The sequence below is a fragment of the Bombina bombina genome, chromosome 6, assembly GCF_027579735.1.
Source record: "Bombina bombina isolate aBomBom1 chromosome 6, aBomBom1.pri, whole genome shotgun sequence".
Taxonomy (NCBI): Eukaryota; Metazoa; Chordata; class Amphibia; order Anura; family Bombinatoridae; genus Bombina; species Bombina bombina.
The window spans coordinates 114,479,349-114,492,050 of NC_069504.1; the positions used below are offsets into that span (position 1 = coordinate 114,479,349).

The 12,702-nt window shown below is 41.5% G+C and overlaps 1 protein-coding gene across 1 annotated transcript in view; it reads left to right on the plus strand.

The window, feature by feature from the left end:
- The window catches only part of HBP1 (HMG-box transcription factor 1), a 172,918-nt gene that overhangs the window by 100,765 nt on the left and 59,451 nt on the right, over positions 1-12,702 (plus strand). The window contains exon 5 of the mRNA XM_053719176.1: positions 4,841-4,952. Within this exon, the coding sequence (XP_053575151.1) occupies positions 4,841-4,952 (112 nt within the window). The remainder of the gene's footprint in view (positions 1-4,840; positions 4,953-12,702) is intronic.

Consider the following 12,702-nt stretch of genomic DNA (forward strand, 5'->3'; position numbering starts at 1 on the left):
TTGCTAGCTTCATTGCTAGTCTGTTTAAACATGTCTGATACAGAGGAATCTGCTTGTTCATTAAGTTTAAAAGCCGTTGTGGAGCCCAATAGAAATATGTGTACCAATTGTATTGATGTTACTTTGAAAAATCAATCTGTACCGCTTAAAAAATTATCACCAGACAACGAGGGGACAGTTATGCCGTCTAACTCTCCTCACGTGTCAGTACCTTCGTCTCCCGCTCGGGAGGTGCGTGAGATTGAGGCGCCAAGTACATCAAGGCCCTTACAAATCACTTTACATGATATGGCTAATGTTATGAAAGAAGTGTTATACAATATGACAGAGTTAAGAGACAAGTGCGACAGTTCTGGGTTAAGGACAGAGCGCGCCGATGATACGAGAGCCATGTCTGATACTGCGTCACAATTTGCAGAACATGAGGACGGAGAGCTTCATTCTGTGGGTGACGGTTCTGATTCGGGGAGACCGGATTCAGAAATTTAAAATTTAAGCTTGAGAACCTCCGCGTGTTGCTAGGGGAGGTGTTAGCGGCTCTGAATGATTGTGACACGGTGGCAATCCCAGAGAAATTATGTAGGCTGGATAAATACTATGCGGTGCCGGTGTGTACTGACATTTTTCCTATACCAAAGAGGCTTACAGAGATTATTAGTAAGGAGTGGGATAGACCCGGTGTGCCTTTTTCCCCTCCTCCGATATTTAGAAAAATGTTCCCTATAGACGCCACCACAAGAGACTTATGGCAGACGGTCCCTAAGGTGGAGGGAGCAGTTTCTACTTTAGCCAAGCGTACCACTATCCCGGTGGAGGATAGCTGTGCTTTCTCAGATCCAATGGATAAAAAATTAGAGGGTTATCTTAAGAAAATGTTTATTCAACAAGATTTTATATTACAGCCTCTTGCATGCATTGCGCCTGTCACTGCTGCAGCGGCATTCTGGTTTGAGTCTCTGGAAGAGGCGATTCGCACAGCACCATTGGATGAGTCTCTGAGCAAGATTAGAACCCTTAAGCTGGCTAATGCGTTTGTTTCGGATGCCGTAGTGCATTTAACCAAACTTACGGCTAAAAATTCCGGATTCGCCATACAGGCGCGCAGAGCGCTTTGGCTTAAATCCTGGTCGGCAGATGTAACTTCTAAGTCTAAATTGCTAAGCATTCCTTTCAAAGGGCAGACCTTATTCGGGCCCGGCTTGAAGGAAATTATTGCTGACATTACTGGAGGTAAGGGCCACACCCTTCCTCAGGACAGGGCCAAATCAAAGGCCAAACAGTCTAATTTTCGTGCCTTTCGTAATTTCAAGGCAGGAGCAGCATCAATTTCCTCCGCTCCAAAACAGGAAGGAACTACTGCTCGTTACAGACAAGGTTGGAAAAGCAACCAGTCATGGAACAAGGGCAAGCAGGCCAGAAAGCCTACTTCCGCCCCTAAGACAGCATGAAGTCAGGGCCCCCTTTCCGGAGACGGATCTAGTGGGGGGCAGACTCTCTCTTCGCCCAGGCTTGGGCAAGAGATGTACAGGATCCCTGGACGCTGGAGATTATAATCTCAGGGATACCTTCTGGATTTCAAGACTTCTCCTCCACAAGGTAGGTTTCATCTTTCAAGGTTATCAACAAACCTAGTAAAGAAAGAGGCATTTCTACAATGTGTACAAGACCTCTTAGTGATGGGAGTGATCCACCCAGTTCCGCGGACGGAACAGGGGCAAGGGTTTTATTCAAATCTGTTTGTGGTTCCCAAGAAAGAGGGAACCTTCAGACCAATCTTAGATTTAAAAATCTTAAACAAATTCCTAAGGGTTCCATCGTTCAAGATGGAAACCATTCGAACCATCCTACCCATGATCCAAGAGGGTCAATATATGACCACAGTGGATTTAAAAGATGCCTACCTTCACATACCGATTCACAAAGATCATTATCGGTACCTAAGGTTTGCCTTTCTAGACAGGCATTACCAGTTTGTAGCGCTTCCCTTCGGGTTGGCTACGGCCCCGAGAATTTTTACAAAGGTTCTGGGCTCTCTTCTGGCGGTACCAAGACCACGAGGCATAGCGGTGGCTCCGTACCTAGACGACATTCTGATTCAAGCGTCAAGTTTTCAAAATGCAAAGTCTCATACAGAGATAGTTCTAGCATTTCTAAGGTCGCATGGGTGGAAAGTGAACGTGGAAAAGAGTTCTCTGTTACCACTCACAAGGGTCCCTTTTCTAGGGACTCTTATAGATTCTGTAGAGATGAAGATTTACCTGACGGAGTCCAGGCTATCAAAACTTCTCAATGCTTGCCGTGTCCACTCCATTCCAAGCCCATCGGTAGCTCAGTGCATGGAAGTGATCGGCTTAATGGTCGCGGCGATGGACATAGTGCCATTTGCGCGCCTACATCTCAGACCGCTGCAACTATGCATGCTAAGTCAATGGAACGGGGATTACTCAGATCTGTCCCCTTTGCTAAATCTGGACCAGGAGACCAGAGATTCTCTTCTCTGGTGGTTATCACGGGTTCATCTGTCCAAAGGAATGTCCTTTCGCAGACCAGATTGGACGATTGTAACAACAGATGCCAGCCTACTAGGCTGGGGAGCAGTCTGGAACTCCCTGAAGGCTCAGGGATCGTGGACTCAGGAGGAGAAACTCCTCCCAATAAACATTCTAGAATTAAGGGCAATATTCAATGCTCTTCTAGTTTGGCCTCAGTTGGCAACACTGAAGTTCATCAGATTTCAGTCGGACAACATCACGACTGTGGCTTACATCAATCATCAAGGGGGAACCAGGAGTTACCTAGCGATGTTGGAAGTCTCGAAGATAATTCGCTGGGCAGAGTCTCACTCTTGCCACCTGTCAGCGATCTACATCCCAGGCGTGGAGAACTGGGAGGCGGATTTTTTAAGTCGCCAGACTTTTCATCCGGGGGAGTGGGAACTTCACCCGGAGGTATTTGCCCAACTGATTCTTCGTTGGGGCAAACCGGATCTGGATCTCATGGCATCTCGCCAGAACGCCAAGCTTCCTTGTTACGGATCCAGGTCCAGGGACCCGGGAGCGGTGCTGGTAGATGCACTAGCAGCCCCTTGGGTTTTCAACATAGCTTATGTGTTTCCACCTTTTCCGTTGCTTCCTCGTCTGATTGCCAGGATCAAACAGGAGAGAGCATCGGTGATTCTGATAGCGCCTGCGTGGCCACGCAGGACCTGGTATGCAGACCTAGTGGACATGTCGTCCTGTCCACCATGGTCTCTACCCCTGAGGCAGGACCTTCTAATTCAGGGTCCTTTCAACCATCCAAACCTAATTTCTCTGAGGCTGACTGCTTGGAAATTGAACGCTTGATTCTATCAAAGCGTGGGTTTTCGGATTCGGTTATTGATACATTAATACAGGCTCGGAAACCTGTTACCAGAAAAATTTACCACAAGATATGGCGTAAATATTTATATTGGTGTGAATCCAAGAGTTACTCATGGAGTAAGGTTAGGATTCCTAGGATATTGTCTTTTCTACAAGAGGGTTTAGAAAAGGGCTTATCCGCTAGTTCACTAAAGGGACAGATTTCTGCTCTGTCTATTCTTTTACACAAGCGTCTGGCAGAGAATCCAGACGTCCAGGCTTTTTGTCAGGCTTTGGCTAGGATTAAGCCTGTGTTTAAAACTGTTGCTCCTCCGTGGAGCTTAAACTTGGTTCTTAAAGTTCTCCAGGGTGTTCCGTTTGAACCCCTTCATTCCATTGATATTAAGCTTTTATCTTGGAAAGTTCTGTTTTTGATGGCTATTTCCTCGGCTCGTAGAGTCTCTGAGTTATCTGCCTTACATTGTGATTCTCCTTATCTGATCTTTCATTCAGACAAGGTAGTCCTGCGTACTAAACCTGGGTTTTTACCTAAGGTTGTTTCTAACAAGAATATCAATCAAGAGATTGTTGTTCCATCCTTATGTCCTAATCCTTCTTCAAAGAAGGAACGTCTTTTGCATAATCTAGATGTGGTCCGTGCTCTGAAGTTCTACTTACAGGCAACTAAAGATTTTCGACAAACTTCTTCTCTGTTTGTCGTTTACTCTGGACAGAGGAGAGGTCAAAAGGCTTCGGCTACCTCTCTCTCTTTTTGGCTTCGTAGCATAATACGCTTAGCCTATGAGACTGCTGGACAGCAGCCTCCTGAAAGAATTACAGCTCATTCCACTAGAGCTGTGGCTTCCACCTGGGCCTTTAAGAATGAGGCCTCTGTTGAACAGATTTGCAAGGCTGCAACTTGGTCTTCACTTCATACCTTTTCCAAATTTTCCAAATTTGACACTTTTGCTTCTTCGGAGGCTGTTTTTGGGAGAAAGGTTCTACAGGCAGTGGTTCCTTCTGTTTAATGTTCCTGCCTTGTCCCTCCCATCATCCGTGTACTTTAGGTTTGGTATTGGTATCCCATAAGTAATGGATGACCCGTGGACTGAACACACTTAACAAGAGAAAACATAATTTATGCTTACCTGATAAATTTATTTCTCTTGTAGTGTGTTCAGTCCACGGCCCGCCCTGTCTATTTGAGGCAGGTTCTAAATTTTAAATTATAACTCCAGTCACCACTGCACCCTATAGTTTCTCCTTTCTCGTCTTGTTTCGGTCGAATGACTGGATATGACATGTGAGGGGAGGAGCTATATAGCAGCTCTGCTTGGGTGATCCTCTTGCAACTTCCTGTTGGGGAGGAGAATATATCCCATAAGTAATGGATGACCCGTGGACTGAACACACTACAAGAGAAATAAATTTATCAGGTAAGCATAAATTATGTTTTTTTAACGAAATTCACTGCATAAGTAATCATTTTCCCCCCAAAGGCACACAGTGAATCGGAGTCTGGCATATTCTGCATGTCCTCATTCTCTGATGACGATGACTTGGGATGGTGCAACTCTTGGCCTCATACTGCTTGGCATTGTTTTTTGAAAGGTAAATAGCATATACTATAGAGTTCAACTATATTTATATAATATCTGTATAGTATTACTGCAGACCAGATAGGCCAGACTTCCAGCATACAGTGTATAACTATTTTCTCTAACGTATGTCAAAACTGCGGGGTTCTAAGCACAGATAATGTTTGAGACTTAAATCAGCCTATTTATCTGTATTATTTATGCTTAGTAATTTGTACTGATGCCACTGGCTGTGCTGCCTATACTCTCTATACGTATTACATGATAACAGCAAAATCCTTGTGGGTTAGTCGGAACCAATTACTTTTGAAAGGGACATTGAAGTGATGTATTAAATCTGTGTCACCTCCACTTCATCAACAATCTAGATACTGCATTTTTAAAGGGAAATAAAACCCAACTTTTTTCTTTCAAGATCAACTTTCTAGTTTTCTTTTATTAAATTTGCTTTATATTTCTTTTATTAAATTTGCTTTATTATCTTGGTATCCTTGGTTCCTTCCAGCGCACTACTGGAAGCTAGGTGAGCACATTATGTGAGCCAGTAATATGACGCGTATGTGTAGCCACCATTCACAAAGGATATCAAGAGGACAAAGTAAATTAGATCATAGAAGTAAATTGGAAAGTTGTTTAAAATTGTATGTTCTATCTGAATAAGAAAAAGAAAGAGTACTGGATGCTCCGATAAAAATAAAACAAATATATTTATTGATACTTCTTTAAAATAACAAAATCATGGAGAACAAAGAGACACGTTTGCAGGCGCAGCACCAGGGCTTACGCGTTTCGGCTGTGAAGCCTTAATCATAGCATACAGGTGCTGTGCCTGACAGGTGAACTTAACACCTTAGGTTGATTCTCATTGGTTAAAAGAAAATTTAAAAGCAAAAAAAAAAACAACCCGCCCGCTTGGAAGTGTCAAGAACTGAATATAGTATAAGTGAAGCAAATACACCATCGCTACTGGTGTAGTCCAATAGGCAATGAATGGTATAAAAATCCATATGTATGCAAAGATCGATACAATTATTATTTAGAACATAGAAACAAATAGGATGGTTAAAGGACAAAAAGACTAAATGTATGTCAAAATAAGGGACAAAAATATTAGACAAAGGTACTATGTATGCCGGGAGAAGATGTAATATATAAATCCACTTAAAAATAGTGTGAGATAAAGTGCAATACCCAAACCATATGCCAAATAAATGTCAATGGAAAAATAATAATAATTATCAGAAAAATTAGGACTGCTGGTGCAAACATGCACGAAATGTACATAATAATATACGATAGTGTAAATGAGTATATTAACGCAACTATATAGTACAGAAAAAAGTTCATAACATTAGCTATATGTGAACTAGGAGTTTCATATGTATCTAACCTTATAAATGTTGCGATGATATAAAAGGAAAAGAAAAATTTTAAAATGTAATATGTAAGGAGTATGAAAAAGAAAGAAAAATGACAAGCAAAAAATGCTATATCAAAGTAGGCATTACACCTAGGGGAGATAACAAAGAACTGGAGTTATTCCCAGTAATTTATTAAATCATACCTAGAGTTAAGTCCTTTGGGTATTCTGGTGTCGAGTTTAAACATCCAGAATGCTTCTCGTTTGGCCAATAGTTTACTGAGGTTACCACCTCTGCTAGGCAGGACCACTTTTTCAATGATACACCATTTTAGTGATGTAAGGTTATTGCCATGTTTGCCATAAAAATGGAGTACCAATGGAGTTGTGGCTTTTCCTATATTGAAAGATGACAAGTGTTCCCTGAATCTGGAGTTCATATCCCTAGAGGTAAGTCCTACATACTGCAGATGACATTCGGTACAAGAAATGAGGTATATGACATTGCTAGCTGTGCAGTTGAGACAGGTTTTGATGTCAAATGTCTGGCCGGTAATATAAGACGTGAAATTATTGGTGACCTGGACAAAGTCACAAGGTTTGCAACGTCTGCTGCCACATTTGAACATCCCTACGTGTCTCAACCAGGAACTTTGATTAGTCTCGATTTTTTTGAGTTCTGTAGGTGCTAGGATACCCCCTAGTGTGTTACTTTTTCTATAGGAACATTTTAGCCCCTTCTCCACTGTAGTCACTAATTTGTCGTCAGCAGCCAGTAAGGCAAAATGTTTTTTGACTATACTGCATACTTTATTGTACTCTGTGCTGAACTGTGTAACAAAGTACACTCCTTGGGACGATTTTGATCTATCATTCTTCGGTTTGTCTTGTAAGAGTGTCTTCCTGTCTATATGTTCAAGGGACTTCTTGGCCCTTGTGACATCGTGTGAAGGATACCCTCTTTCCCGAAGTCTGGCTGACAGAGAATCAGCTTCTTTGTCATAGATAACTCTGTCAGAACAATTTCTCTTTAATCTGGTAAATTGTCCCTTGGCAACAGCGAATCTCATTTGTATGGGATGGCTGCTGTTGCCGTGCAACAGGGTATTGCCAGATATGGGTTTACGATACACGCTCATGGAGACACCACCATCTTGAGCACCTGTAAGAGTGAGATTTATATGCGTCTTATGTACCTCATAGGTGAATTTTAGGTTCAAATCGTTTGAATTCAGAAATTCCAAGAAAAGTGGCACATCTGACTGTCTGCCTGACCATACCAAGAGGAGGTCATCGATATATCTCCTGTAAAATTTGATATTTTGTTTGAAGGGATTCCCATCTCCAAAGATGTGGCACAGCTCCCACCAACCCAGGTAAAGGTTGGCGTACGAGGGAGCAAACTTAGCTCCCATGGCTGTGCCACATCTCTGGAGATAGAAATCTCCCTCAAACCTAAAAAAATTGTGTGTGAGAAGGAACTCAATTACAATGATGATAAAATTTTGGAACTCTTGGGATAGGTCACTGTAGTTTTGGAGAAAGGAGGAAATTGCTTGCAGGCCTTGTGTATGAGGTATAGACGAATACAGGGCTACTGCATCTATGGTTAACCATGCATATTCATGCCTCCATTGAAACGTCTCCAGGATGTTAATTATATGTTTTGTGTCGCGAACATATGATACTAAAGATAGTACCATAGGTTGCAAGATCGAATCTACCCACTGTGAGAGGTGCTCCAAAAGGGAGTCAATCCCACTCACAATGGGTCTACCTTGTACTTGTGTAATACTTTTGTGCACTTTTGGAAAATGATGGAAACAGGGGATCCTTGGAAATTGTACATCAAGATATTTAACAGTCTTATCATCCAGGAAACCCTGTTCCCTACCATCATCCAGAATGTGTTTCAATTGTGATTTGAAGATATTGGTGGGATCCCTGTGAAGTTTTTCATAATCGTCTGTATTATGAAGCTGACGTTTGGCCTCAGTAATATAATCACTCCTATTCATTACGACTACTGCCCCGCCTTTGTCGGCGGGGCGTATGACTATCTGATTGTTGCCCTTGAGTTCAGCTAGGGCATTTTTCTGTTTAAGAGTAAGGTTTTGTCTAACTTTCTTGGTTTCTTTATGAAGCTTGATTAAATCCATCTCAACTCTCTGTTGGTAAGTTTCTAAGATTTGACCTCTACTCATGATAGGATAGAAACTAGATTTCTCCATAAGTGTGGTACCTCTGTTGGTGAGATCTGTCTCTGTGCTAGACTCAGTTGCTAGGGTTTGAAGGGCAACTATGTCACACATTTCTGCAAAATCACTGATGTTATTAGTCATAGGTGGTGTAAGTGTGGCTCGTTCAGCTGACGCAGTGTATGTACTGAAAAAATGTTTTTTCAGGGTCAAGTTTCTTATAAGGCGATTTACATCTATAAGTGTTTGAAAAAGATTGAAACTGCTCGTGGGTGAAAAGCCTAAACCTAAAGCTAAAACAGAATATTGTTGTGGTGTTAAATTCACAGATGAAAGGTTAATGACATTTGTAATCATTTGTATTTGCTCAGTGGTTTGTTCCCCCTCCGAGGATATCTGGCTTGACCGACTTTGGTCGGTCCTCCATTGTGTGTTTGATCTGGGGCCTGTGGAAAAACCTGTTCCAGATCATTGGAGGCTATACCGGTGTTTGGTATAACTAAAGTGGGGGGAGCATTAGGCATATTAGTTGTAATATAACGATTGTTTGTATGTTCTTGTGAGTATTGCTCTTTATGTCTCACTATGGGTGCATTGTCTAGAGCTGGTGTGTATGTCTGTTTATTTTTGAGTATGCCTATAGGGAAAGATGGCATGTTTTGAGCAATGGGGATGTCGCTAGTTGTAGGAGGGGCAGCAGAAGGCGTAGCGAGTTTGTTACCCTCATCAGAGGAGCCATCATTGTCGCTACTTGAGAAAGAGACATTTCTAGAGTTGGATCTATGTCTTCTACGTCCTCTGCTGCCCCTCCGTGTACCTGAGGGAAATTGATTGCGTCTGTATTCTCCCCTTTGCTTACGATTCCAAATATATACAGAGTCACTCTGATAATCAGAGCGATCTCTTAAAAATTTGGAATGCTTGTTTTCCATTATTAGGCTTTTGCCTCTTGCTACCATGCCCCTAAGAATAGAATCAAATTTAACAAATTGAGGGTCTGAAATACGTTTGTCCATTTCGACTTGTAAGTCCATAATCTCTTTTTTGATAGTGTCCAGTTGTTTGGATTTGTAGCTTCTTAACATCAACATCAGTCGGGAAGAGCATTCAGAAAGGACCTCGTTCCAATTTTTTACGAATTCTTTGTCGCTGGTATCCACATCAAAGGAAGGAAATTTGTAAACTCTCAGTCCTCTCGGTATCATGCCTTCTTGTATATATTTATCGAAGGCCCATACGTCCCATTGCACTTTGCACTCTTTTAGGAGTAACGACTCCATTGATTCAAAAAGAGAACTGAGTGAGAGGACCTCCTTGCTGTCTGAAAAGATCTGTTCGTAATCAGACTGATGATTACTCCTGGCTGTTGCAGGCATTAATGAGAAGAAGTCTCTGTTAGTATTTGCTTGACTAGTATTAGACAGTTGGTTCTCCATGTTAATAAAGTGATAGAGATCTCAAACAGTCCCAAGTGTGAAAACACTGCACCTGCTGTATCCTAAAGGTACCTCCAGTAGTACCTGAGAGAACACGATATATGCAAGAAAAGATAACAGACAGGTGGGTCACACTAGCTGTGTAAATATAGCAATGTTCGTTGCACAATGTAACTGCCCTCGAAACCCCATACAGCAAATGGATACAGTCACTAATAAACACACTCTCAAATAAGCAGGTATCAGCGTTGATAAATGTATAATGTCATAGGAGACAAAGGGAACGCTGGCGTATCATGTGCCAGACTCACCTCAAACTAGTGGTTCCTCAGCTCACAAGGACGAAAAACTTTCGGCTGACTCGTGCTGAGCAGTGTGTACTTAGGTCGCTCTGTAGTTGAAGCTGGCTCCGAATTCGTGCAGACCTCCAAGGGTAGCAGCATCCAAATCGGCATTCGCCTTTATATCCACCTCCGTGTGAGTATATGGGAGGGATAAGAAATCCAATGGTGTCCAGCACAGCAGGTAGATCCGCAGGTAGATCTGCAGCAGCGGCAACTTTGAGGGAGGGTGGGGGGCAGGGCAGTTGCAAGGAGGAACTGTAGAGACTCCGATTCGGCAGCAAACCAGTGGGTCTGGAGCAATGAACATCAAAAAGAAAGAGTACTGGATGCTCCGATAAAAATAAAACAAATTTATTTATTGATACTTCTTTAAAATAACAAAATCATGGAGAACAAAGAGACACGTTTGCAGGCGCAGCACCAGGGCTTACGCGTTTCGGCTGTGAAGCCTTAATCATAGCATACAGGTGCTGTGCCTGACAGGTGAACTTAACACCTTAGGTTGATTCTCATTGGTTAAAAGAAAATTTAAAAGCAAAAAAAAAAAACAACCCGCCCGCTTGGAAGTGTCAAGAACTGAATATAGTATAAGTGAAGCAAATACACCATCGCTACTGGTGTAGTCCAATAGGCAATGAATGGTATAAAAATCCATATGTATGCAAAGATCGATACAATTATTATTTAGAACATAGAAACAAATAGGATGGTTAAAGGACAAAAAGACTAAATGTATGTCAAAATAAGGGACAAAAATATTAGACAAAGGTACTATGTATGCCGGGAGAAGATGTAATATATAAATCCACTTAAAAATAGTGTGAGATAAAGTGCAATACCCAAACCATATGCCAAATAAATGTCAATGGAAAAATAATAATAATTATCAGAAAAATTAGGACTGCTGGTGCAAACATGCACGAAATGTACATAATAATATACGATAGTGTAAATGAGTATATTAACGCAACTATATAGTACAGAAAAAAGTTCATAACATTAGCTATATGTGAACTAGGAGTTTCATATGTATCTAACCTTATAAATGTTGCGATGATATAAAAGGAAAAGAAAAATTTTAAAATGTAATATGTAAGGAGTATGAAAAAGAAAGAAAAATGACAAGCAAAAAATGCTATATCAAAGTAGGCATTACACCTAGGGGAGATAACAAAGAACTGGAGTTATTCCCAGTAATTTATTAAATCATACCTAGAGTTAAGTCCCTTTGGGTATTCTGGTGTCGAGTTTAAACATCCAGAATGCTTCTCGTTTGGCCAATAGTTTACTGAGGTTACCACCTCTGCTAGGCAGGACCACTTTTTCAATGATACACCATTTTAGTGATGTAAGGTTATTGCCATGTTTGCCATAAAAATGGAGTACCAATGGAGTTGTGGCTTTTCCTATATTGAAAGATGACAAGTGTTCCCTGAATCTGGAGTTCATATCCCTAGAGGTAAGTCCTACATACTGCAGATGACATTCGGTACAAGAAATGAGGTATATGACATTGCTAGCTGTGCAGTTGAGACAGGTTTTGATGTCAAATGTCTGGCCGGTAATATAAGACGTGAAATTATTGGTGACCTGGACAAAGTCACAAGGTTTGCAACGTCTGCTGCCACATTTGAACATCCCTACGTGTCTCAACCAGGAACTTTGATTAGTCTCGATTTTTTTGAGTTCTGTAGGTGCTAGGATACCCCCTAGTGTGTTACTTTTTCTATAGGAACATTTTAGCCCCTTCTCCACTGTAGTCACTAATTTGTCGTCAGCAGCCAGTAAGGCAAAATGTTTTTTGACTATACTGCATACTTTATTGTACTCTGTGCTGAACTGTGTAACAAAGTACACTCCTTGGGACGATTTTGATCTATCATTCTTCGGTTTGTCTTGTAAGAGTGTCTTCCTGTCTATATGTTCAAGGGACTTCTACAGTGGAGAAGGGGCTAAAATGTTCCTATAGAAAAAGTAACACACTAGGGGGTATCCTAGCACCTACAGAACTCAAAAAAATCGAGACTAATCAAAGTTCCTGGTTGAGACACGTAGGGATGTTCAAATGTGGCAGCAGACGTTGCAAACCTTGTGACTTTGTCCAGGTCACCAATAATTTCACGTCTTATATTACCGGCCAGACATTTGACATCAAAACCTGTCTCAACTGCACAGCTAGCAATGTCATATACCTCATTTCTTGTACCGAATGTCATCTGCAGTATGTAGGACTTACCTCTAGGGATATGAACTCCAGATTCAGGGAACACTTGTCATCTTTCAATATAGGAAAAGCCACAACTCCATTGGTACTCCATTTTTATGGCAAACATGGCAATAACCTTACATCACTAAAATGGTGTATCATTGAAAAAGTGGTCCTGCCTAGCAGAGGTGGTAACCTCAGTAAACTATTGGCCAAACG